The sequence below is a fragment of the Scatophagus argus genome, chromosome 1 (assembly GCF_020382885.2).
Source record: "Scatophagus argus isolate fScaArg1 chromosome 1, fScaArg1.pri, whole genome shotgun sequence".
Taxonomy (NCBI): domain Eukaryota; kingdom Metazoa; phylum Chordata; class Actinopteri; family Scatophagidae; genus Scatophagus; species Scatophagus argus.
In genome coordinates, this window is record NC_058493.1 from 18079109 (window position 1) to 18104709 (window position 25601).

The 25601-nt window shown below is 39.1% G+C and overlaps 2 protein-coding genes across 4 annotated transcripts; one reads left to right on the forward strand and one right to left on the reverse strand.

Annotated features, from left to right (window-relative positions):
• Positions 1-6854: 6854 nt before the first annotated feature.
• On the forward strand, positions 6855-13979 carry nucb2a (nucleobindin 2a). The gene is made up of 13 exons (XM_046388475.1): positions 6855-6993; positions 7387-7527; positions 8644-8751; positions 9053-9185; positions 9342-9445; positions 10067-10252; positions 10553-10643; positions 10866-10924; positions 11004-11096; positions 11252-11341; positions 11458-11628; positions 11872-11932; positions 12029-13979. The coding sequence occupies exons 1-13, from the start codon at positions 6970-6972 to the stop codon at positions 12241-12243; spliced, it is 1476 nt and encodes a 491-aa protein (XP_046244431.1). The 5' UTR covers positions 6855-6969; the 3' UTR covers positions 12244-13979.
• Positions 13610-24605, reverse strand: caprin1a (cell cycle associated protein 1a). Of its 3 annotated transcripts, none has more exons than XM_046388445.1 (18): positions 24433-24605; positions 21886-22020; positions 21125-21187; positions 20861-20947; positions 19539-19780; positions 19314-19396; positions 19031-19183; positions 18886-18938; positions 18663-18746; positions 18414-18575; positions 17592-17700; positions 17356-17417; positions 16912-17043; positions 16389-16548; positions 15456-15623; positions 15245-15351; positions 15086-15134; positions 13610-14405 (listed from the first exon to the last, which is right to left on the reverse strand). In XM_046388445.1, the coding sequence occupies exons 2-18, from the start codon at positions 22018-22020 to the stop codon at positions 14335-14337; spliced, it is 1920 nt and encodes a 639-aa protein (XP_046244401.1). In that variant the 5' UTR covers positions 24433-24605; the 3' UTR covers positions 13610-14334. The 3 variants fall into 3 exon arrangements, with proteins under 3 accessions (XP_046244401.1, XP_046244412.1, XP_046244420.1); XM_046388456.1 differs by having other exon boundaries at positions 13610-14409; XM_046388464.1 differs by lacking the exon at positions 15086-15134 and having other exon boundaries at positions 13610-14409.
• Between the last annotated feature and the right edge of the window lie 996 nt (positions 24606-25601).

Sequence of the window (25601 nt, forward strand, 5' to 3'; positions counted from 1 at the left end):
CCCTTTAATACTATGTGGTAATGAAGGCTAAGTGTGTGAGAGAGATACAGACTAAGGAATTGTCACACAAACATTTTATTACAGGCTTAGGTTATAATAGGCATGTGGCATGTCTGAGGAGACTTGTAAAGTTTAAATCAGACTTTCAGTCCTTTAGCTGGGAATGTTTGAAAGCAACACTGGGGAAAAAAACCATGAGATGATGACTCCTGGCAGGGGAACAAAAGGAAGTTGGCATCTTAGACAAGGAGAAAGTCAGTCAGGCTCAAAGGACAACCAGGTGAGATTAAGGTCAGGAGGCGTATATGCAGTTTAACCCAGGTGACATCAGCTTAAACTGTGTGTAAATCAACTTTGTGTGCATGAAACAGTGGAAATCATATCTGGAATGAACAGCTCTTGAAGTCTTCTTCAAAGCAGATTTAATAAAAGCTGGAGCGATACAAAGTGTGTCATGTAAACAGCTCAACAGATTTTATATTTTTATTTGACACCAACAGGTAACAATTGCAGAAATAAACACCGGAATCATCCACCTGTGCTGATGGAATTTTCTTGAAACAATATTTGCAATGAAGAAAATAATGTGACAGCCCCTATAGTTGCTGCAGGCCTACACAGAGATTGAAAACTTAAAAACTGAAAACAAGCACTTTCAGATCCAGAGTATGGAAAGAGAATCTCGAGACAGAGAAGTTAAAAGGATGAGAGTGCTGCTATAAAACTCTCACCATGTGTTTGTGTGTGTGTGCATGTGTGCATTTGTGTGTCCGTGTTCGGATGGAGGGATGCTTTCAGGTGGGAATGAATGTACAGTACGTCACCCATAAATTGTACTGGACACTTTAGATGAGGTTTGTCAGCCTCACATCACCTTCACTGCAGTCACACTTTGAGGACAGAGAGAATGCTTACACTGCATCAAAAAGACCTGCCCAATTTACCCCGCACTGCCCAGAAGTTTAACTTGGACAATGTGAGAGCAGGCAATGTTCAAAGTCAAAGAGTTGGCACAGGGGTTATTTTGCTGAGCATCAAACAAAAGACAAGCAGCAAGATTTCACTTCATCATGCCATGCTCTTACAAGTGCTTTACCATTAAAACAAGCCTATCACTGTCACCCTATGTGATTCAAGGTTGTGATTTGTCATCCCAATGAACTTCTCTAACAATCATAAGATGCAGAAATACCTGACTGTCTTGTATTTCCTGTGAGCTGTATATTACAGTAAACTTTATGTGTCTTTTGTGAGTGAAAAATAATACTCTATGTGGTGCACATCAGTGAGCAAAGAGCAACAAACATCTGTCAACATCATAAATATTTGATCTGTGTCATCCCTCTAGGGGATGCTTTGTTGAAACTCCAGTGGTTTAAGGTACTTTTCTTCAAAGATAGTGAGAGATAAAACATTTCTGCAAAAATAGAACATTATAGTTGCTGTGCAGAAACCAATTCACTGTAAACCTCCTAAAGTCTTATCTGCTTGACAGTAGAGTGAAGAATGAGAGTGAAGAATAAAAGGATGTTTCCTGCTCTAAAATGTTTCTAACCTTCCATATGCTGCAGAGTTTACTCATGAGGCAGATAATAAGAAATTAATTGTAAATGGGATCTATAGACAGGGTATAAATTAAATAGAGAAACATAACAAATGCACATGCTTCCACACAGTGACCAAGGGGGCTCTGATGGTTTATGAGCTTCGAAGTGATGTGAAATATGCTCTGCCCTTTGCAATTACCAGATCTACTTCTAAATGACAGCCTAAGGGAGACAGTGTCCTCCACCACCATCAGTCCATGCCAAGGAGCATTAAATCTGTTTTTGCAACCCATAGCGACCCAATGATAGACCGAGACAACTGGTATGATGTTTGATTTGTCCTCTAATTTCACAATCAACAAGGTACGGTGCTGTTAAAATTCTAATATGCATTATTGTCTGTCACAATATGAGAACCAGACCACCCAACTGCAACAGATGTGAAGAAGGAACTCAGCAGTGTTTTGTGGAATCAGTGTTCTGTAAAGTCAAGCAGAGACCATCTATCTGCAATAGGCATAGATACTGATTCATCAATAATACATCTGTAATCATTCTGTACTTAAATCTGGCGTGATTTGGTGCACAATTAACTAGTTGTGTATTCTGCAGACACTGCAAAACGTAGCACAGGGTAGCTGGAACATTATACATACTGCAGTGTAATCATCTCGTATCCCCACTCAGTTGCTGTTATTTGACCTTGCCATGATTTATCATCATCCCAATATACACACACACACACACACACCCACTTATACATAATAACTTACACACAAATGCACACATAGTTGATGCGCAGTCCGGTGCAGCTCTGCAGCATGGTGCGCTGCCGATTCCTGCCTCTCGGCTGCCAGAGGCTTACAATGCAGCAAGGTGACTCAATGTTATTGTCTTCTCCTCAGAGAGCCTGAGATCCTGCTGAATCACACCTTACAGAAAATATAATAAAGATTCTCTTGTGCTGCTCTTACTTTGAGCTCTTCAGATGGAAAAATCTGAGTCCTCATCTGTCTGGCTGCTGCCTACATAGGAAATCAATAGTGTCTTTTCTGACTGCATTTTTTCAGGTTATCCCTTAATCTGCGCAGGTTAATGTATATAAATGTGTGTGTGCAAGTGTCTTAAAGTGCTAACTGCACACGGTGATATTTAGAAGTTAAGAGTGCATTGAATCATTGTTGCTGATGAAAAAGAAGTGCTGATCTTCCCCATCTGCTCTGGCTTTCTTTCACTTTCTGTGTTAGTTATGATTTAAGACAATGATTAATTGCCTTCCAGCTCAATGAACTATTACACTGACACCTACAGGGCAGGGATGTAATATTTTTTCATAAGCCAACCAACTATCTAGATAAAAATTAGATTCATTGTCTTGCTGTAAGTGCCAAGGCTTATAAATAGTATTTTTTGGATTTTTATTCTACAGTCATAGGTCCAACAGGAAGCCAATATTTTTACAACTTCTGGGCAACAAATTTACATATTACGTAATTTACGTAGTATCTGGGGGAGTTTATTTGAACACAGTTTAAATCTTTTAAATCTGTCATTGCACTGTTCAATAATTTAAAAAAAACAACAACAACAGCAACAAAAGTAGTAAAAAAATGTTCTTGCTAGTATTTATCATGTACTCATTATCTTCTAATATAATGGACCTGTTAAGCTAACATGGACTAGAGTTCTTCATTTATCATGTATGTTATCCAAGGTGCACACATTAACACATTGTATCAGATCATCAGCTCTGTGATTAATGGACGACCCACTCCTGAGACACATCCATCACACTGTTTGCACTACATCATTCCACTGTTTGCACTACATGTATATATATATTTATCTCGTTTTTTTCTTCTTGTAAATACTTTATTCTTCATTTTTTTATTACTATTATTTGTTATTTTGTATTTTGTATGGTGCACAGGAGAGAGAAAAATCTGGAGTCAAATTCCTTGTATGGTCACACGTACTTGGCAAATAAAGCTGATTCTGATTCTGATTATCAATCAGTGTGGGGTTTTACCAGGTAAAAGTCTACCCACAGCTTATACTGTATGATTGCACTTTAACAAGCAGTTGAGTTAACCAGTTTTTACTCTCCAGTGGATTAAATCACTTGTGCCCCCCTAATATTTAACTGGGGAGCAACACATCTGACTCTGACTTTCCATTGACAGAAAGCTTCTGTTTAGAAATATTCAAGGTAATGCAATCATTGTTAGATGATTCCTGACAGTCACAGTATACACAAAGTGTTTCACTGAGAGACAAGGCTGGAAATTCCCACATAGCACATTGTATTTGCATACAAGCAATACACAGAAAAGTGTTGACTGAGTTAAGAGTACTCACAGTAGCCCGACTTAATATAATTTTTTTAGTGTCTTTAGGAAGCTCACAGAAGCTCTGGTTTCATCATCCCGTGCATGCTGCAAAGCGCCTCAGTGGGAGTATAACCATCTGTTAAATACAGCCATGGTTCCATGTAAAATCTCCCCATAACCGCAGTGAGAGGGACTGGGGCAAAAGGTAAAGTTGGACCCATTAATCACAGATTGAAGGTCCGTGAGTTTAATAAAATTTTGCTTTTTCTCAGCATCACTGAAATGTACTCAGTGCTGTACCTTTACTGAAATATTTCCATTTTATTTTCTGGCAGCCACATACTAATCCGCAGATTAATATTGCACATACAAAACATACGATTATATAAATATAATGCATTACTAATGTTTAAACAACATTAAAGATGCTCCACCTTTACCTGCTATAGCATGTAAATTCTGCCAATATATTAATGCAGATTAGTACTAATAATAATCCAAATTAGTACCAGGGACAGATTATGCCAGAATAAGGCATGTTTTTACTTTTACTTTTCCTCTGTGTACCATGGGACTACCTTTCTAATCATTCTCCCTTTGCTTCTGTGAAATGAAATATTTTCTGCTTTTAGTTCTACCTGTATAAATATCCATTAACGTTAAGTATATCTTTATTCCAAACTTGCTATCTGGCCTCACTAAATATATACACGTGTCTACCAAACCACTGGGTGATGGTCGTTACCAACTGCAGTCTTCCCATAATTCCCACTCACCCTTCCCTGCCACCTCTCTGGATACCAGTGTCAAATCTAGTGCTGGAGTATTGCCTGCGTGAACATCTATACTTGTCCCTCTCCCAACCATCAAGACATACTAAGTTATTATCATTAACTTGCAGTAAACCGAGGCACTAATCTATGAATATTTTGGCCTGTTTTCCATTTTCCACCAAGCTTCTTGAGTTCCATTGTAATGTAGGAATCACATTACTCACTAACTCGTCGTACCTCTTGGCTGGATGGCTCACTGAAATCACTTCTCACCTCCTCCCATATTAGTTCACTGATGTTCAGATGATTTGCTGCCACTTTTACTGCAAATATTTTTATAGCTTCTGCATATGCCATCTTGTTTTATACTCCGACCAGCTGAATGTCGCTCCTCGCTTTTCATTACATCACAACCTCTGTATGCCACACCGTGAGTGCCTCCACAGTTACAACGTTTTGGCTGCACCTCTTGCTCACAGTGTTTGTACTTGTGATAATCTTCATGCATATAGCACAACTTCGTGTTCACTTACATATCAATGCTGTATGCACAAATTTATGAGGGTTAAAACATCTTATGGGTGTTGGAACTTACTCACACACGTACCCTCGCATTATTTTTGTTGGGAGAGTGTACTCCTCAAATTCTAACAGTACGCTTTCACTGTCTTTCCTAATCTATTCTTTGAGGACGTGTAATCTTCTTGCCTCCCTCAGTCTCCCTCCTTTCAGCTTGGATTTTATTTTGTCCATGGTGATTTCGTCTGGTATTCCCCAAATCCCTCCTTTACTCCACCTCCACCACTTTCCTTCTCCACACCATCACTTATGCTCATCACTGTGTGTTTTCCTACCTCCTTCATCCTACATGAGCTTTCCCTCTGCCTCTTCAAGCTTATTCTCATCAAGCTTTTTATTTATTTATTTTTTGACATCATGGTTAATATCACTGGGCATATAGAATGAAATCCATTAAAGCTGAATATGACCTACAGTTCCTGTTGCAGCGCTAACTTTGTGCTGTTTTCACACATTCAATTTGATGAAAGAATTTCCCTGTTTTCCTGCTCTTTAATCTCCTAACTAATCTCCATACAGTGCTCACTCTCACTTCCCTCTGAATGTTTTCTGGGCTAATCTCTCAGTTAGTTTCTTATTATTTATTATATATCATGCGCATAATTAAACAGCTCAAAGTGAGAATGTCAGATGTCTGTCGGAGTAAAAAGAACTGTAGGATGCCCGTCAGAGTTTCCCAGAGCCACATGATCAACACAGGCTCAATTCATTTTAATTCAATTTGTTTCCATAGTACAAGATCACAACAAAACTTATCTCATAACACTTTCCACACACTTTATAAAGTATTTAATATACAGAGGCCCCAAATCCACCCCAGAGACATCAGAGTCGCCCACTACCTCAACTACTTCTTCTATTTCTTCTTCTGCTGTTGTTTTCCTCTCCTTCCTAACGCTTCCAAGTCCATTTTCTCGGTAACCAGGGCGACGAGTCCAGTCCCACGTAAGACATGATTGGTTGCCAGAAAAGGAGCGACTGTGACGACAGAGAATTTATATGCAATTATTCACTTGACCACAGGTGGTCGCTGATGAAGGCGTGACGTTAAGTCGTTTAACCCAATCTATCAATCGACTCGTGTTGTTATCCCTGTGGTGAGGGTATATTTTTAATACCGTACATGATTTGAATAGCCTATTGTTAACACCACCGATAATTGAATTTCCTTCGGGATCAATAAAGTATCTATCGATCGATCTATCTATCTATCTAAAGGAAAAGAATAGTAGTCCAGATTAGTGTTACCTACTCATGTCAGTTCAATTGCATCTTCTTTTTCACAAGTAAAATAGTAACGAAGACAGATATACACAATATTCTTCATTAGATACTGGTGAATACTGATCCGAGAATTGCAATGAAATTATTTGGAATCAAAAGGGGAAAAAAAAAACACTGACACGTAAGGAAACACTCGAAAATGTGTTCATAAAAGAGTCCACAACTTATCAATCGGCACAGCATCATGCATTTATTGCATTTACGTGTTTTCTGACCTTCACTCTTCCAAATTGCTGTTATTGATTAGATCATCAATGAGAAGTCAACGCCCACCTGCTCCTTCGTCATCTCGCCACGTACGATTCGGTGCAACGCAACTTGCTAGTCCGTTTGACAGAAAGCTGAACAGACCACTGGGGTTAGCCAAACCACGCTCACAACCCACCGTGCTGACTAGCGAGCAAGCTGCCGACACAACTTCAGCTGAGAAGAAGCGACGGGAGGAAAGCTTAACCGATGACGTCCAGGATTCACAATAAAGTCAGTATACAAGTGACAGCACATCTGTTATGCTCTTTAGGGAAGCTTTTATCATTACCTTTAGTGATATAAATCTGTAACGTTAGCTGCGCTGCGCAGACTGACAGCACACATGAGTAGCGTAGGTGCCTGATTCTCATTAGCCAAATCTGTGTGACAGTCGCAGTGCTAAAGCTAACACCAACAGCTTCCCCTGGAGATTATTATCTAGTCAATAATGTACAATCTGTGCGGGCTAGAAGAGCTGTTTGAAGAGCAGATGAGCAAGTTGGCTACACAATGACCCGTGTATACCCAGAGACACGCTGACTGTCAATCTTCACATACTGTGTAATTAAAATTATACTTAAGCTAACGTAAAACGGTTCCAACGTTAACTGTCCTCATTTCCAGATGTGCTGGAGCCGGGCCCTTCTCACCGGCTGGATTCTTCTGCTGGTCCAGTATCTGTGTTTAGAGGCAGTGCCCATCAGTATTGATAAGACAAAAGTCAAAGAGCCAGAGAAAACACCTGAAGAGCCTCCAGCTAGTGTGGTAAGAAGACACAAGATGTGTAAAAATGTCTGCGTGAAAATTCAGCACAGTGTCTAACTTGTGTTGTTTTGGGTCATGTTAAGCACTCACAAAATGATTCTTAAAGTATACCAATTAAGTAGTAGATTAGATAAATTAATTCTGTCTGTGTATGCATCTAAATTGTGATCTGGATGTGACAAGAGATTAATCCTTCCACTTCTTAAATCAAGAACATATCCCAAATCTTTGCTCATTGCAGCTTGTCAAATATGGCAAATTTGTTTTGTTTTCTGGTCTTTCTGTTTTCTATAATTTCAAATTGAATACATAATTTTGGAAGTTTGAAGTCAGACAGAATGAACAGATTCAAGAATTTGTGTGTAAACACGTGATGGAAATGTCCTGTTTTCATATTATACAGCAAATGATTAAGAAGTTCTCGTAAAGCGTAAATGGTTTGTCACTTGCAGTGCTGATGCTATGCAGTTATGTTGCTGTTATTAGGTTCTTCATCAGCGCTAAACAAGAGCGACTTTAGTAACAGCACTTGGACTAATTTAAATGAGATATGTCCCAAAGTCTTATTGCTCTACAACTTAATTCCCTCAATCAGACACTCCAGTTAAAAGTTATGATCCCACAAATCCATTTCATCCCCAGCATGTATCACTAAATGTTGGAGCTATATGAGTGCACTGATTGGAGTCTCCGATGTTTGCCTCAGGGGAAGGGTTTGTTCTTGTTAAATAGTGACATGTTGGTTAAACAGAGGTTGAGCAAATACCATGTAAGTTCTGCTTTGAAGCGAGAATGCATACAAATGCAACCTTTCTGTTTGAGTAGAAAGTAAGTAAGTAGTTTTTAACCACAGAACAGCTGTGGCGTATGTCAGTTTGCAGAGAGCAGTGATAACACTTTAGAGACATTCATGGTAAAACCTCTCATCTCTCCATTAAACATCTGGATAGAGGATCTCTTATGTTGCTCAACAGAGATATTTCCTGTGAAAACAAAATATTCTTGTACTTCCTTGAGTCCACCAAACCTCTCACAGAAGTGCTTATAATAATGTGTTACTGTTTTTTTTTTTCTTGATAATTTTTAAGTGATATTTGATTGGTTACATTTTTTTAGGACACTGGACTCCACTACGACCGCTACCTCAGGGAAGTCATTGATTTTCTAGAGAAAGACCAGCATTTCCGAGAAAAACTCCACAATACAGACATGGAAGACATCAAGGTATCCTGCTGTTCTTTATTTGGTCTTTTCTGCGTGACAGGAAGTTTCCACCAGCCCAGACTATTAGTAAATCTTAAGCTGATGAATTGCAGAAATGTGATAAATATTCTTGGGAATTCATGAATGTTTTGAGAAATACCACCAATTTTGACCCACCAAAGTTTGTTCCACTGCACTATTTAAGAATATTGAAAATGTAAATTATTTTAGTGAAATGTTTTGTTCATTAATTTATTTATGCACTGCTACAACTGCAAGTGTTGAATAACACTGTCTTTTCCATTATTCATGTAAAATACAGCAAGGTAAGCTGGCCAAAGAGTTGGACTTTGTCAGCCATCATGTCAGAACAAAACTGGATGAGTTGAAGAGGCAGGAGGTCAACCGACTCCGGACTCTCATCAAGGCCAAACAAGACCTTGAAGGAGGGAATGGTATGTTGTGCAACAAAATTTATATTTCATTTTGTTTATATTTATAGTAAGATTGTAGAACTTAAATAGTACATTAGAAGTTAATGAATCATGAGGAAAGTGCTATGTAATGTATCTGTATATTTTTATCTATGTCATCTCTTACTCCCTGAATAGACATCGCAGTGGACCACCAGGCTCTGCTGAAACAGTTTGAGTACTTGAACCATATGAATCCACATACATTTGAAGTGGATGACCTGGATCGGCTCATCAGATCGGTAAATCTCTTTGCTACTTCATGCCATAAAAATGAAAGGACACGTTCACATATTATTACGCTTATTTAAAGCTTATGTCGCTTATGTTGAGCTTAACCTGTACAATTTTTCAAATCACTGTATGCAGTGATGGGTCAGCACGATAGTGCAGTGGTTAGCACTGTTGCCTCATAGCAAGAGGGTTCCAGGTTCGAATCCCGGTCTGGGCCCTTCTATGTGGAGTTTGCATGTTCTCCCTGTGCCTGTGTGGGTTTTCTCTGGGTTCTCCGGCTTCCTCCCACAATACCAAAAACATGCACATTAGGTTAATTGGCTACTCTACATTGCCCCTAGGTGTGAGTGTGAGAGTGTATGGTTGTCTGTCTTTGTGTGTTGGCCCTGTGATTGACTGGCGACCAGTCCAGGGTGTACCCCGCCTCTCGCCCGTAGTCAGCTGGGATAGGCTCCAGCTCCCCCGCGACCCTGATGGATAAGCGGTATAGAAAATGGATGGATGCAGTGATTGCAAGCTGTGTAATAAATAACAAATGAATTGATTTTAGTGTCCAGGAGAGCTAATAACATTTTAAAATGGAATTGCACTCTAACTTTTCCTTTGTTATTTGTTCCCCTTCCATCAAGGCAACTAAAGATCTGGAGAACTTTGACAAAGAGAGGCACGATGAGTTCAAGCGGTATGAAATGATGAAAGAGCATGACAGACGTGAACACCTGAAAACACTGGATGAGGAAGAAAGAAAGAAAGAGGAGGAGCACTATGAGGAGATGAGGAAAAAACACGCTGACCACCCTAAAGTCAATCACCCAGTAAGTCTGATCTAGATGAACACACATGGGTGAGAACATGACCACAGACGGATGTATTTCGTTTCAGCCGGTGAAGAGAAACTGTACCATTTCCTGTTGCAATTGTTAGTCCAGATTTTAAACTATGATTTAGAGAATCAATCAGTCAGTCAATAAAAAAAATAATAGATAAATCAACATGGTACTTACTATACATGGTGGACTTTCTGTTTTGTGTAGTTTAGTTGACGACCCACATGTTGAAATGCATTGTTATTTATTCAGCTACAATTCAAATGTGAATTTACTTCCATGTTGCAGGGTAGCCAGAATCAACTGAAGGAGGTGTGGGAGGAGGCCGATGGCTTGGATCCTGAAGATTTTGACCCCAAGACCTTTTTCAATTTGCATGGTAATTTAATAAGTAAAAACACTAAAATAGAGTCTTCACACCAGATAATGCTCCTTGAACATTTATTAGCTCCTTGTGACATTTTACGCCATTTTACAAACCCTTCTTCAGATAGAAGACAGAACACAGAGACCATTACCATATGGCAACTGTCCATTTATTCAGTGCTAATATGTGTATTCATTCAGCAGTTTTTTTTCTTTTTCTTTAATGAAAATGCAGATACCAATGGAGATGGCTTTTTTGATGAGCAGGAATTGGAGGCACTGTTTACCAAAGAGGTAAAGTCATTGCATCTGAACATTTGTAATGCTTCAGTGAACTGTCTTTGTACCGACTGACTGCCGTTTGTGATTTTAGCTGGAAAAAATTTATGACCCAACTAATGAAGAGGATGATATGGTGGAGATGGAGGAAGAGAGGCTACGTATGAGGGAGCATGTTATGAATGAGGTACACTAAGTTATTGTTAGGACCATACTGTCAAGAAACATGTCTTATATTCATATGCATGTAAATAGAGTCTCAATTGCTTTCCTTGACTGTCACCAAATCACAGCATATTTAATAGGTTTCTTTCTATAAAGCTCTTAACTCCTATCTTACAGGTGGATTCTAACAAAGACAGACTGGTCTCCTTAGATGAGTTCCTGGTTGCCACAAAGAAAAAAGAATTCTTGGAGCCAGATAGCTGGGAGGTGAGATGTAATATATTTATCCAGTTGATGTTGCTTAAGAGTAATGCAATCCTTTAAGCATTTTGTTAAAACTGTTGGTAATAAATGGTGTCACATCCACTTTGCATGTTCCTCAGACCCTGGAGCAGAACCAGGCTTACACAGATGAGGAGATGAGGGAGTTTGAGGAGCATCTTGCTCAGCAGGAACAGGACCTCAGCCAGAAGGCTGTTGACCTTCAGAAACAGAGAGAAGAGCTGGAGAGGCAACAGGAGCAGCTGAATGCACAGAAAATCGAGCTGCAACAGGTAAGGACTGGTATACTATGACACAATATAACTAACTATATAACTATATATATGACTATAACACTGACTGGCAAACCATTCATATCATGATGCTGCACGTTTGTAAGAAAATAGTAAAATTTGTGGGTGGAATCTCGGTGTGACAGCACGTTTAATTTTTCAAAAAATCAATGCCAGTGTTTTATTTAAACTTTTACATTAGTAAATGTAAGAAAACGTGGTATGAACTCTTCATTGTTACAGGCGGTTGAGCACATGGAACGGCTAAAATCACAAAAAGTTGAACCCCCTCCAGAGGTTCATGGTGAGTGACCACTGCTCCATTTGTTGTTTGTCTTCAGAAAGTTGTTTGGTTTTACATGCTGACCCCTAAAAAAACAAAACTGCTTCCTTGTTACAGTTGAAGGAAATGCTATCCCAGAGGGCCATGCAATGGACCAGTTGCATCATGAACAAGAGGCCCAACCACAAGAGCATGAACCTGCACCCCAAGCTCCTCAGGAACACCATGCAGAACAAAATCAAATCCTGGACCAGCAAGGTCTCCCCCAGACACACCAGGATCTGCCACCAGGCCACCAGGAAGCTGCACAAGGCCACCATAATTTTCCGTAACAACTGTTCGAACTTGTATCTCCACTACCAGACTTTGGCAGCACTTCCACTCCAGCGTGCAGAGGAGCAGTCTCTCGTGATTATTAGGCCTCTTTAACCAGCATGACTTAGGGGTTTGGAAGACACTTGAGATGAAGGAGAGCAGCACAAAAGGAATCCCTGTTGAATGACAATAGTGTTTGATAATAACTGTATTCCTCAGATTACATCATGGAATTACAACAGAAAACCAACCACAGATGTGCATCTTAAAATGTGTATACTTACATTTTCAAAGAGTTGTGTGTGATTACATTAGAAATTGTTAAGAATGTTCAGTAATAAGATTATTGCAAAAATGTGATTTTTGGTGAGCTGTCAAGACCTGCTGTTTGTTGTAGAAATGACAGAACCCGTAAAGATGACGTTACCGGTTCAGCCAGTGCCTGCTGGATAAGTAAAGTGCAGCGGTCGACGGGGACAAGGTGTTGAAGGTAATTTTGATTTCATTACTTCGCCTTTGCTGACTTGACTATTCAAAAGGAACAGCGACGTGTAATTATGATCCACAAGTGTTCGGAAAGCTCTTTGTAGTAAACACATTTTAATTCCATCATCTCTAGCTGCCGCTGTCACAAGATATGATTTTTCTAACCAGAAAGGGCCCCATAAAGCCAGGTTGCTCAGAGTCCTCATACTTTTGTCAAAAAATCCTTTTACCAATACTTTTGCTACTTTCTTAATGTTGATTATGGTTGCGGTCATAGCCCGTCAGCCGTTGACTTTGCTTGAAACATAATTTTTCCAATGTGTGCTCTGCCTGAAAAACACCAGATACAGGTCTAAAGAGCACACCGCAGCTGCTCTCCACTGATTTTGGTGTTAGAATAAATAAAGGTGCTAGGTTCCTTAAATATAGTTCAATGTAAAATATCCCACTCCCTCATTCAACAGATATTCCCCTATTTCATCGTAGCCCAAAATCCTGCAGATGTTTATTATAAGGGAGTAGAAAGTTACTTACAGAATGTGGTCGAATACGTTTGCCCAGGTACACCTCATAGTATGATGGGCATTTTCGATTTCAGTCTATTGTGCATGGGCAAAACGTGTATTTTTATTTATGACCTTGTTAGAATTGATCATGGGTTTTTTTTTTCCATTTTGTTTAATAAAACTGTTAAGAAGCTTATGCTATCAATGAAAGTGTAGAATTTTACTCATCTGCTGGATTTGATGAATTAGTTCGGTTAATTTAAAAATGATCAGAACAAAAGGGCAAACCTCTAAGTTTCTAAGATCTGAATCTGTTCTCTTCAGCTCACATTACTGAGTGTGTATTACGTGGTCCTTATTTGAAAAACTTGATTGCATGGCATATTTTTCCCCCCCCACAGAATACCAGTTTGGTGTAATTGCTGTGCTATCCAGGTTGCTTTTTTCGTGTATGTTTGTGATTTCTTCTAGCTGGCAGATTGGCACTTTTTACTGAAGGAGGTTTTGGTTGTATCTGGTGAAACAACAGGTCTGCCTTAAATGTGGTTTTACTTCATACATAATTAGGACATGGAATACATACTGTCCTTTTTTTGCAATGTCATTTGATTTCTGTGTGCCAAGTGTTCCTTTGAGACAATACTGCATCCTATTTTGCACAAGATGTACAAACTGTGTTTTCTGCTGGCTTGCTGATGGATAAGAGAGTCATTTGACAATACTGTACACCTCATTTCAAGACAATAAAACAGTTATGACAATTTGTGTAACAGATTGATTGTAAAATAAAAGTTAAGAAAAACACAATCCATACATACAGCACGATAAATGTAAAGCAGTGGCACATCATTTGACGAAACAGAAAGCTTTAGCATCGCTGTGGCAAAGTGGATTTAATTTTAAGTGACAAATTTGTCCTTGCAAGGTTTGTTCCTATTGTTTCATCTCGAGGGGCAAATGTTCAGGCATCATCTGCCAGTACACACATTTAAGAATGGACAGGTTGAAGGCAAAAAGAAGTTTATACCATGATTATACCAAACCTACACAGTGTCTTTCATTACATAATTACATTGTTACCTAGACAGTATGGGGCCCACAAGAGACAGCATCCTGCTAGTTCAAAATGTGATTGGGCTCAGTGACAGGTAGGACTCGTCTCTCCAAAACCACCATCGACTCTCGATCTGACTGATAGAAGCATAAAGAATTAAAATAGTACAACTTGTTACCTCAAATGCACACCAAAGCAGGAAAGTAGTATCCTTAAACAGAGTGTAATATAACACAACTTTATTGGAACAGTCTCAACCAATAACATCAGCGTACAAAGAGGTGAATGGCGCAAGAGGTGTCAGAGGGATAAAAAAAAAAAAAAAAGCAGCAACAATAACAAAAAAAAAATGAAAAAAAAAACATTACAAAACAAAATAAACAGCTTTATGAAAATTATAAGATTGACAGCGAAAAGTGGCTGACAGCACAGGGCAGAAGAAAACCATTCTCATGGAATCAAATCAAAAGTGGCAGGGTATTTTTTGCATTTATTTTGTACAAAAAATAAATTAATGAAATCTTTCAAGTTTACAGGAATATCTATTTGTTGTCTTATATCACACAGACTTGCTGATAATCCTACATGTGGTGAAGTTCAGCATTTTTGTGTTAAAACAGGATCTAGAGAGACCAAAGCAGGCTGACTCTGATAAGTAGGCCAGGAGTTAAAAAAATAAGATTACCAATGAGAAAGAAAACATTGTTATAAAAGTGAGCTGGGGCAAACACATTCAAAAATCCTGAATGTTAAACATGGCATGACTTGATGGTCTTTAGGATCGCATTGCTTGAGTACTTCCTCGAGACAAACCTCGAGGTCCTTGGGCAGCTCCTCGCTTGTAGTTTTGCTGATATCCCTCCTTGAAGGACATAACAGGGAGTCATGATAACAACCCTTAAAATGGCCTTAAAATGTACAGACAATGCACTGAATCGATGGATTTAAGTTAAAAATAAAAGGATCTCTTACCCGCTGATAAGTGTTATTGGAATAGTCCCGAGACGTGTTGAACTGGGTTTGACCATAACCACTGCTGGGAGCATTCGAGAAAGGCGGACGATAGCCTTCATATGCCCCTGATAACAAAAGACATTAGCATCAACAGTGGATTTCAACATGCACTGTCTTTAAAATGATCCATGAGGGCACATGACTATTCTGTATCTTTTGATGCTTGTACCTCTAAATCCATTTGAGGAGCCCCGATACCCGTTCACCATGCCACGAGTGTTCCTGGGTCCACCCCTGGACACAGCCCTGCTGTTGTAAAAGGACTGTCCCGGAGAGGACTCCTCATGGCCTCCTGCTGAAGGCAAGACCTGGTCTTGGGCCTGGAACCCAGCAACAACTGGACAGAAGCAAACCAGAGATTAGACTTTATAAGTATGTGATGTACTGGTAGTTTCAGTTACAAATTTTAGCTTTAAATTACAAAATAATAAATAATTTCTGCAAGCTGAAAAAAGTTCTTTGTCTCATGATAGACTGTCTCGTTTCTCAATAAGGTTATTGAAACAAATGTCTGGCAGCAAGGCAAAACTAGAAAGACTGCTGAAATCTCAACACATTTTTACCTTTTGCACACACAAAATATTTCTCTATCATCACAACTTGTTTATACAAAATAAAATATATATTCATGGATCTGTCCATATTCAAGATTCAAGAGTCTTTATTGTCATTATGCAAGCATAACGAAATTTTGTGCAAATTCTCAGCTTAAAAACACACTTATAAATAGTCAGCAGAAAATTAAAATTGCACACTTAAAAATACAAAATACAAAATGAGGTAGATAAAAAAGTGCACTTAGTGCACTAGTGCATATAAAACAACTACTATCTCTGTCCATTCCTTTAAAATTTTACGATGGGGTGTGTACAATATGTGCTATGTGGAATGTTTTTACATGGGATATATGGGATGCATGCAAGACTGCTGTGCAATTTCTGCATCTGTCAAGACATTTACAGGTGCAGGCATTGAGTCCAAGACAAATTTCCCCAAGGGGACAATATAGTATATGGTATTGTATAAATGTAGAGGTAATGCTGAAGAGTGTCAGCAGCTTTTTCAGTGTATGATATGCAACCAGCCAAAGCGTGACCCTCACCTGACTGTAATGTCTCCTGTGGGATGTCAGGCTGGTCTACAGTACTCTCTGACTGGCTACTGAAGCCCTGCCCATAGCCGCCAGGGAACTGGCTGGGCTGCTTCAGAGGATCTCCTTGGCCATCAGTGGATGGAGGTACAGGTGCATTCATATTAAATACCTGAAGAGGGAAAGAAAAGTTTTTTACCTGTCCATACCAAAACAAAATCACAGTTTCTATAGAGCATCTGGTGAGCACGATGGACAGTAGATTTAGGAAATGAGGAGACAATTTACTGCCTCGTTAGTATGGATGTTCCTAATGAATAATTTCCCTGATGTTTAAACTCAAGTTTAAATTTAGACTAGACAACTCAACAAAGAGAGACAAATAAAGCAAAAAACACTAAAGTAACAGTCAGAAATGAGGACAGTTCAATCTATAAGGTTAAACATTAGCCAAAAAAGAGGTATATTACATCTTTGACACAACAGTAATTGAAACCTGTCATTTCGTTTAACTGGACCCGGATAGAAAGCGTACCGCTTGCACTGACTGGAAGGGTGCTGCATTGACATTGATGCCTCCAGTGTGAGAGGGTTTGGAGACAGGTGGGAAGGCAGGGGACAGGGAACATGGGGCAGGGGACTGCTCAGACGACAGAGACATCGAGGCCTGAGGAGGAAGAAAGGAAGGAAATAAGGGTTGCGGGGAGGTCAGTGGGAGGCAGGATGTGTGACTTTTCACCTTGAACTCCCTTCTATCTTATAATTACATTCAAATGAATCCAGTGTCTCCCCGTAATACACAGCAGATAGCATCATTACATGTCACAGAGCATCACATTCAATCCACCTAGCAGCGCTTTTTTAGAGAAATACCACCACCTTATTTCAGTAAGCTGTACGATGCTTGTCAATGGATGAATCACTCTTTCAAGCAATTCAAAACAAGTAAAGCTTCCTCATGAGCTTCCTGTCCACTTACATGTGAGGATTCCTGTGGTCCAGACACTGCATTTGTTTGAGGAAGCCTGGACTCCGATAAGGCTGTTTGGAAGAAAATTAACAATGATAATAAAAACTATGATATAATAAAAGAAATATTATTGACTGGTGAACTCAGCTTTTAGGATAATAATTCCACATGAGACAACTGTGACCAGACACAACTCTATCTGTGAGAGAATCTGTTCATGTACAGGCAAATTAAGTGGTGCTCACCTGAAGGACAGCCCATCTGCTGCAGGTCTACAGTCTGCACAGGCTTCATTGGCTGGGCAGATACAATGGCAGGGTCCAGAGCCTGACCGTCAAACTCCAACATGGAGTCCTACGAGAATCAGAAAAGAGTAAATGTATTGTTGGGTCATGGATTGAGTTTAGGGGGTGCGCTCTAACAAAGTGTGTTTCAAGGTCAAGGAGTTTTTATTGCCATTACAACCATGAAAGTGCAGTATTGACACAATGCTCCTCCAGGATGCCACATAAATGGAGTACATATAGTGAGTATAAAAATTAAAATCAAAATACCCTGATTTAAACAAGAGGTATAAACACAGAAGACAGACAAGACGGTGCAATGACAGTATAAACAAACACAATGTAGTACAACACAATACAATGTTGGAATATTGATCTGGGTTCAATCTCCTACATCATCAAGCATTAATGTTACTCAAGGCTTTGAAATGAGCTGCTGAGAAAATAAGCCTGGCAGAGTCAGTGCCATTTTTTAGGTGTATTTTATCAATGTTTTTCCATTTTTCTTTTACAATTGCTGACATTTAAGTTTGTGTCTATGCACCAATTTGGTTTTTGGAAAATCTCTCACAAAGAAAGATTATTTTTACTCAAGTGTCTTACAACAAGTACCGGACATTGTGCTTAGTATCCACGTGATAGGAGACAAAGATTCCACTGCATGAATCAATTAGGCATCTCAGTGTGTGAATAACACTTTAGAAGTGCATCCCTGAGTATTAACAGCACTGAGCTGGGCACAACAGCCTCTGCTGGATTTTATTTTTATTTTTTTTTTTTTACCTGCATGAAGTTGTACGTTCCTTGCATCTGGGCCATGAGGTCCTGCACAGCCTGCTTTCTTACAACTGGGTCACTAGCCGGAGTGGGAGTGATATGGTTTACAGCAATGTTGGGTTCTGTAGCCAGCTGGGCAGGGGTCTGGTGCTGCAGGGAATTCACCATCTTTTCAAGAGAGACACATGACAGTCACATGTTGAGACATATGCATAGTCACATTCAGTACTCTGGTGATTAAGTCGTGTAGTATACCTGAGCCTCGACTGTCCACTCGTCCACTTGGTCTTTGTCTGTACTGCTGTACGTTGTTTCTGGAATGAACTGTCTGTTTACAAACTATAAGACAATAAAATGTAAAAAGACAAAAAAAAATGAAGAAAATAGAACAACAAAAAATAAAAAATAAAAATAAAAATTTCAGCTGCAAAGCTGAGATTTATGTGATTTATTGTGCAGCATATTTGCTAAATCTCACCTCTGTGGTTTCCACTGTAACTGGCTCTATATATTTTTCAGTAGCTGTTCCTTCTGGAGAAAAGAGGATAGAGCGAAAACAGTTTTCTTACTGGGTCAAAGGTCAAACAAATATTTTCACACACAATCCAGTATGTTGCAATTACCAGGTTCTGATGGCTGCATCCCATCCTTTGACTCAGCCGCCACAGTCTGCTCCTCTTGCTCCTCCAAGTCACACGTCCCATTCTGATGAGTTTGTGCTCTGTCAAAGTAACCACTCCGCACCACTTTGTCCAGAGTGTCCTTCAGTGCCTTGTCTGAAACAAATACATGACAAGTTAGTTAAAAAAAAAAAAAAAGCATGGCTTAATGACACACGCATACACATTAATTTACTAACTGACTGCGTCTGTATGTTGAAGGATCACGATCAATGAAAATACTTACATGTGGTCCCTGCCACAGCCTTGTCTCGGCCCTCAAGCAGTTCCCACAAGTGTAGTGATGCCTCTTCATACTGTTCAGTCAACCTGTAAGGTACACAACAGGGTAAAAATACAGTTTGGTAGTATGCTGTTGACCCTCTGTATCAACATCCTTACTCACTGAGCACGTAAACCTTTATGCACATTTAAATATTCAAAGCACTGAAAATCACAGGCATCCTCATACCTGATGTCATTGTTTCTATCAGGTCCCACCAGTTTGTAAAACTCATCAAGCGATGTTAAGTCAGCTTCAGTGAGCAAGGGGGAACCGGTGGCATCAGGCTGTTTGAGCTCCTGCCTGACACTGTCATCTCCCAACTGGTCCAATAAAAATTGTAGCTCCAAAACTGTCTTCAGCCGCCGCTGTTCCATCTCCTCCCGCTGCAGCTGTTCCCGTCTTGCTGACTTCTTCACTGCTTTTTGAACCTGAGTACACACAATCATAAACGTTTTGGTGCATCCTCTTTCCCAAAGCAAAGAGCAACCACCAGTGTTGGGCAGTAGCAGTGCTACTAGTTTAGCTACATTTCTGAGTAACATGTAGGGAGCATCGTCTGAAGCAAATAGCTTTTCACTGGCTTAGCTCTTTTATTGGTTATGTAGTGCGGAAGCACTCACACAAGCTACATTTTTCCCAAGCATTTCTTTAGCTCAAATGCAGCGGAGAGTTCTGCTGTGCTCTGAAATAAAAGTGCTCAAGATCAGTAAGTGACGCCGTATGTGTAGCCGACAGAAGCACTTCAGTGGCATCACTCACCAATCCGTTGGCTGGTGCCTATGGCATCTCTGCTGCAGTGGAGTACAGACACGCAGGCTTAGGTTTAGTTGATGGAAACATGGCAGAGGGCGACGACAGAGAGGAATTGATCCCGAGGGAGTCAGGATCTTTATTCTTTTGCTACTGTAGTTTGAGTTGAGTTACAATTTTGAGTTAATTTACAGCCTGAACATAAAACATGTTATTATTAATTATTATGTGGAGGATTTATTGGACAAATGTTTTTGGAGCAGTTAGAACAGAGAGCACACCTTATTGATAACTGAACAACTGAAGCAGCCTGAAAATTTTTTGCCTGTTTGACAGGTAGCACTTAGAATGACTTAGAACGAAGTTGGTTCAATATATCAAATAAACAGCTTCAATGTAGTAAACTAGTTTGTCATGTTACTGTAGCTTAGTTTGCTACATTTCTCTGGGGGTAGCTTCAGTGTAGCGATGCTTCATTTAATGTAGAATAACTGGTAGCACAGCTCACCAGACTTTGTAAACAGCTTATCCAACATTGGCTGAAGTCTGTGAGTTCTTGTCATATTGGGTTGTTATGATATGCAGCTTTAGATATGCAGTTTTATTGATAAAGTTAGTTATCAGTTACAACAGGCAACTGTGATATTTAAACGCTTATAATCGAGACTTAAAAGCTTTTAAAAAGATTAACCTTAAAAATTAATTAATTAAGATATAAAAACCAATCAGCAAATTAAGAGTACAAACTCAGGACTCACCTCTTGGCCCAGTGCCAGGAAGTTCTTCTGCAATTCTCGAGCAAACTCAAGATTGTTGATGATCTCTTGGTACTTCGACAAGGCCTCCTTCAGGTGCATCATGGAAAGACAATTTATATTATGAATCATTTTAAAAATTATTTTCCTCTAACATAACAGGATACAGTAACAAATAAGGACGTTCTGTTTTCCAACGTTTAGCAACACGATTCTGACACATGCATTCTCAAGTCTGTATACAAACTCTGACTGTTTTCAGCTTACCAGCTGATCGTGGTTCAGTCTTTCTCCCTTGTTCTTCTTTGCCTGATAGTCATCCAGTTTGGACTGTAAGAAGATTAAAAACACAAAATGTGAAACTTAACTTGAGATAAAATACAAAACAAAGACAGACTTTTTTTTTTTTTTTTTAAATCATTTCCTTGCTTATAACATAAATAGATGTCTCACACAATCAGGTGAGATTGGCTTAACTGTCAATGTGCTTTTATAGATGAAGGAGGATCTAGTCAGGAAAGATCCATCATGTTCCAGACACAGGTTCTGGCAAAAAGGACAAACTGGGACCAAGACAACTGGTGCTGTCTGCAAATGGGGGCACATGCTCTGAGTCTTGAAAATCCAAATATGGAATGTTTAGGTGAAATGAGAGACAGTTTCTAACCAAGCTGTTGTTTTGCCACCATAAAAAACAGACATGCTCAGTTCTGTCCACTGATGGGCAGTTACCACTAGTGAGCATTCAAACTGTACCAGAAAATCCACTCATAAAATGCACAGACATACAGTACCTACTTTAATCTTTCTCCTCCAATGTTAAAACATTAAAATATTGAAGATGTCTTGATTTGTGCTCGCCCACATCAGCAAAGGGGATAGTTATGTCATATCCCATGCTATGAGAGGAAAAGCTAGCGATGTCAACTAAAACACGTTTGCAAAAACAAAACACAAACCTGACACCTTGGTTTGGGTTGAACAAAAGAAAAAAGAATGTGACAGGGCATTTAATGAACTAGAGATACCTTTTTCTTTTCCATGTTGCGAACCTTCTTCTCAATCACACCAAGAACCTGCTTCATGGTCTCAAAATGACTTCCATTTCCCAGGTCTGGAATGGCAGACTGAACAGCACTGTTGCCAACCATCGCTGAAGGCATCTATGGGGGAGAAAATTTATGATATAAAATTGTTGGAATAAATGGACATTTTTGTTCCCAAACAAATAGATGAAACAAACAGGAAAATAAAACTTCACATCTGAGCAGAGGCAGAGAAAATAGAGATTTAGAAGTCCATCTTTTATAAGAAGTATACCCGGTATGGACAGCTCTATTATAAACTATCAATGATAAGGATGACAAATTAAGGTTATACACTGCAGTGTATACTTTTGAATAACCAGAGCAAAAACTATAACTGGACAACAGTAGTATGTAGTATATCAGATTTTCTTTCTTGACATTTATTAATTTTTTAATTTATTAATCAACATATATAGAACCATGTCTAAAATATTTATATTAGAATGTTAAAATTATTATTGCTTTATAGGGTGGTTGTTGTACCCATACCAGGTGACAATGTGACCATCAGACTTTTATATATGAATGCATTTATATTGGAGCTATTTATGTCTGTCTAGAAACAGTCAAATATAGGAATGAACCTGAATAGATGAGTGGAAAAACACAGTAAACTCAGATGTTTTCACACAGGTGCACTGTATGAAACAGTTGAACAATTAATATCCAACCACGCAGAGTGGCATGTATAAGAATGCTGAGCAGGCCCGCTTGATTCTGATTTTGTATCAAGTTAGCAGGAGAAAAAGATCTAAGTGACTTTGACAGAGGGTTCATTAGTGGGACACGAATGGCAAGAGCTTCTTTCACACAGACCGCTCAACTGGCTAGAGTTTTGATAGGAACGGTGGCTAAAAGGTCATCCACATTTAGATTTATGGGAAAGACAATTACAGTCAATTACAGTCAATAGGGCTAGAAATTGTGGTCGATAGGATACATTTGATGACCATGATGCTTGTGCATTAGTATGATACGTAAAGGAATATCAATGCAGGACATGATCAGCCTGTGTTAGCAAAAACAGTACTTCAACAATTATATAGAAAGTTAGTATACAGCTGTAATCCCAAAATTTGTGTGAAGTGGGACACTGTGCAAAATGTGTGAAATAACTGTCAAGCTATATTTAATTTGATGAAACATTTCCATCTTGATGGGAGTAATCTCTCAAGGATGACAATGTCCTCATCCATAAGGCAGGAGGGGTCACTGAATGCTTTGATAAGTATGACATTATGTGAACCATATGTTAGGCTGAGCTCTCCACCCCACCATCGCCAAAACACCAAATAAGGAATATATTTTGGAAGTATGAGGTTTCATTCCTCCAGCAGAGTTCCAGAGACTTATATATTCAATGCTGAGGTGGACTGAAGCTGTTCCGGTGCGACGCAGAGGCCCAATACACCTTACAAATACACTTTATATTATTTTTATCTTTGATTTTTTTGATTTCCTTAACTACTTTGAGTTTCTTTTCCATCTTTTTAAAACATTGTAAACAACATATACTCAACTATCTGATCGCCGGCCATCTAACGATGAGCTGAGGATTCTTAAACTGATGGTTACCAAGGATGATGTTATTCATTTATAGTAACGTTGGTTCGTTTTTGAGCAACGCTGTAATTACGTTTACCAGTTTAACGTAGCTACCTTGCTTAATGGCGTCCAGGGTTACACTCAGGACACTGAAGCGAGACCCAAACCGACAACACTGGCCACGGAGAGTGACAGACGTTATCGAGCAAATCAACCTGTCTTTGATAAGACTACTACGGAATAAAACCCAGTATTTGAGCCAGCCCTTGCTGTTACCCTGAGACGTAACCAAATGTTAGTCGCTAGGTAGCTAATTAGCGTTACATGTTTAGTTGGGGTTAGATACACATGAGGACCGTGAACTACATTAGGAATTCGACAGGGGAACTTAACACGAGTTAAAATGTCGGCCTTCTATTCAAACTTAAAAAAAAATCCTTAACTCCCTTGGAGACACCGGCGAACCTTATTAACAGATGTTAGCAATGAGTAACTAATGCTAACGTGTAAGCCACGGAATGTGAGTTAACCTTAGAAACTCATCTTTTTGGCTTCGTTAGCAAGCTACCCTTAAACTGATGTAAGGTAAACAACGGTAGCTAGCTACATCCAAATCAATTTCACAAGGGGTGGGGAGGGGGACACTGGTCGTAATCTCCTTGCCCCATTGTTAGCTGAGAGGCTAGCGTGCTTGTAATCGTTATGCGGATAATGTCCCAAGTTAACCGGATGTCAGTTAAAACTAAGTCAATCGACACCCGTTATTCTAGATTCACATAAAATATATGTCGCTGAACAAGGTTTATAACTGAGAAACAAAGACCAGGTCGAGACGCTGCGACAACTCGTTTTGTACAGTCGTCTCGAGTAACGATGACTAAAGACGATTTATTACATAAAAGCAGATCAAACAATTTGTTAGTGATGACACGAATCCCATACCTTTATACTCTTGTCTTCAAAGAGATTTCCTTTGTCTGATTTAACGTTAGCTGTATGAGAGTAGTCCGTATCTTTCACTTTCACTGGTATTTTTTCTAGAAGGATGCTCAGGCTCTCACCAGCCGATTGCTGACTAGCTGCTGCTAAGCTAACGGTCGCGGCTGCAAGGACCCTTCTGTTGACTTTAAGATTGCCTGTCAGTAAAACATGTACTAAATGAGTAGAGGAGATCGTTCTGCTGTTAGACCTAAAGATTTGTCTTAATGTGTTAATTAATTATTAAGTGTAGTAATTATATTCTGCACTTGTTGTTTTGAATTCGTTTTCAATAATAGATGAGACTATCCTAATATAGAACTGTAACATTTAAGAAATACTGAGGTCATGATTAGGCCCTCTTCTACAACAAAAGTTACATTCATTTAGTTATTCATTCATTTATTTATTTTGCATTTAATTAGTCAACAATTTTGTGATATTCCATGTAAATTATGTTTATATAAAAGCATATGCAAAGTCTTCTCTTTGTTGCAGAGAATACAACTTTGTGGGAAAGTAATGAATCCTTTATTTAATTATTTATTTTGTCTTTTACACTGTAATTGATTTGAATATATTAAGTCTAATATTCTAATACTCTAATATAATGCTATGCTAGAATCATCCAAATTTACCTAGTAGTAGAAAATAATGAACAGAAGATGGCGCAGGTGTCCCATATACTGGAAGGGTGTCTTGTTTAAAATGTGGTGAAAAACCATGTCCAAATCCTGTAGCTGCTGTCTTAGATGGTCCTCTGATGTGTGTTCACTGCGGCGTTGCTGAAATTTTAAATTGATTTCTTTTTTCTGTAGGCTAGTTTTCAGTGGGCACAGAGGCTACAATAAATCAATGACAAGAAACAATGGCAATGTGGTGATGTTCCCAGTAATATTAAGGGCAGAAATTTAACAACTTACAATGAGAAAGTGAAATGAGGTAGGCGGTCAAAGAAAGAAAAGTTTCACCAGACTTTTACACCAGACTGACTGTAATGACCAGACTGGACCGCATAAATACTATCAAGCCAAAACACAGTCCAGTACGTGTGCTAACGGTGGTAGTGCTGATTTAATTCCAATGTCTTAAAGGTAACACCATGAGAACTTCTATGAGTCAAACTGATGAGT

Coding starts and splice junctions, on each gene's coding strand:
- caprin1a (XM_046388445.1), bottom strand. CDS start 22,020: ATGCCTTCAGCGATGGTTGGCAACAGTGCTGTTCAGTCTGCCATTCCA. Junction 18,576..18,662: donor AGTGGACAGTCGAGGCTCAG/GTATACTACACG, acceptor TCTCTTGAAAAG/ATGGTGAATTCCCTGCAGCA. Junction 15,624..16,388: donor ACAGGAGACATTACAGTCAG/GTGAGGGTCACG, acceptor GCTTCTGTCCAG/TTGTTGCTGGGTTCCAGGCC.
- nucb2a (XM_046388475.1), top strand. CDS start 6,970: ATGACGTCCAGGATTCACAATAAA. Junction 8,752..9,052: donor CAGACATGGAAGACATCAAG/GTATCCTGCTGT, acceptor TGTAAAATACAG/CAAGGTAAGCTGGCCAAAGA. Junction 10,253..10,552: donor ACCCTAAAGTCAATCACCCA/GTAAGTCTGATC, acceptor TCCATGTTGCAG/GGTAGCCAGAATCAACTGAA.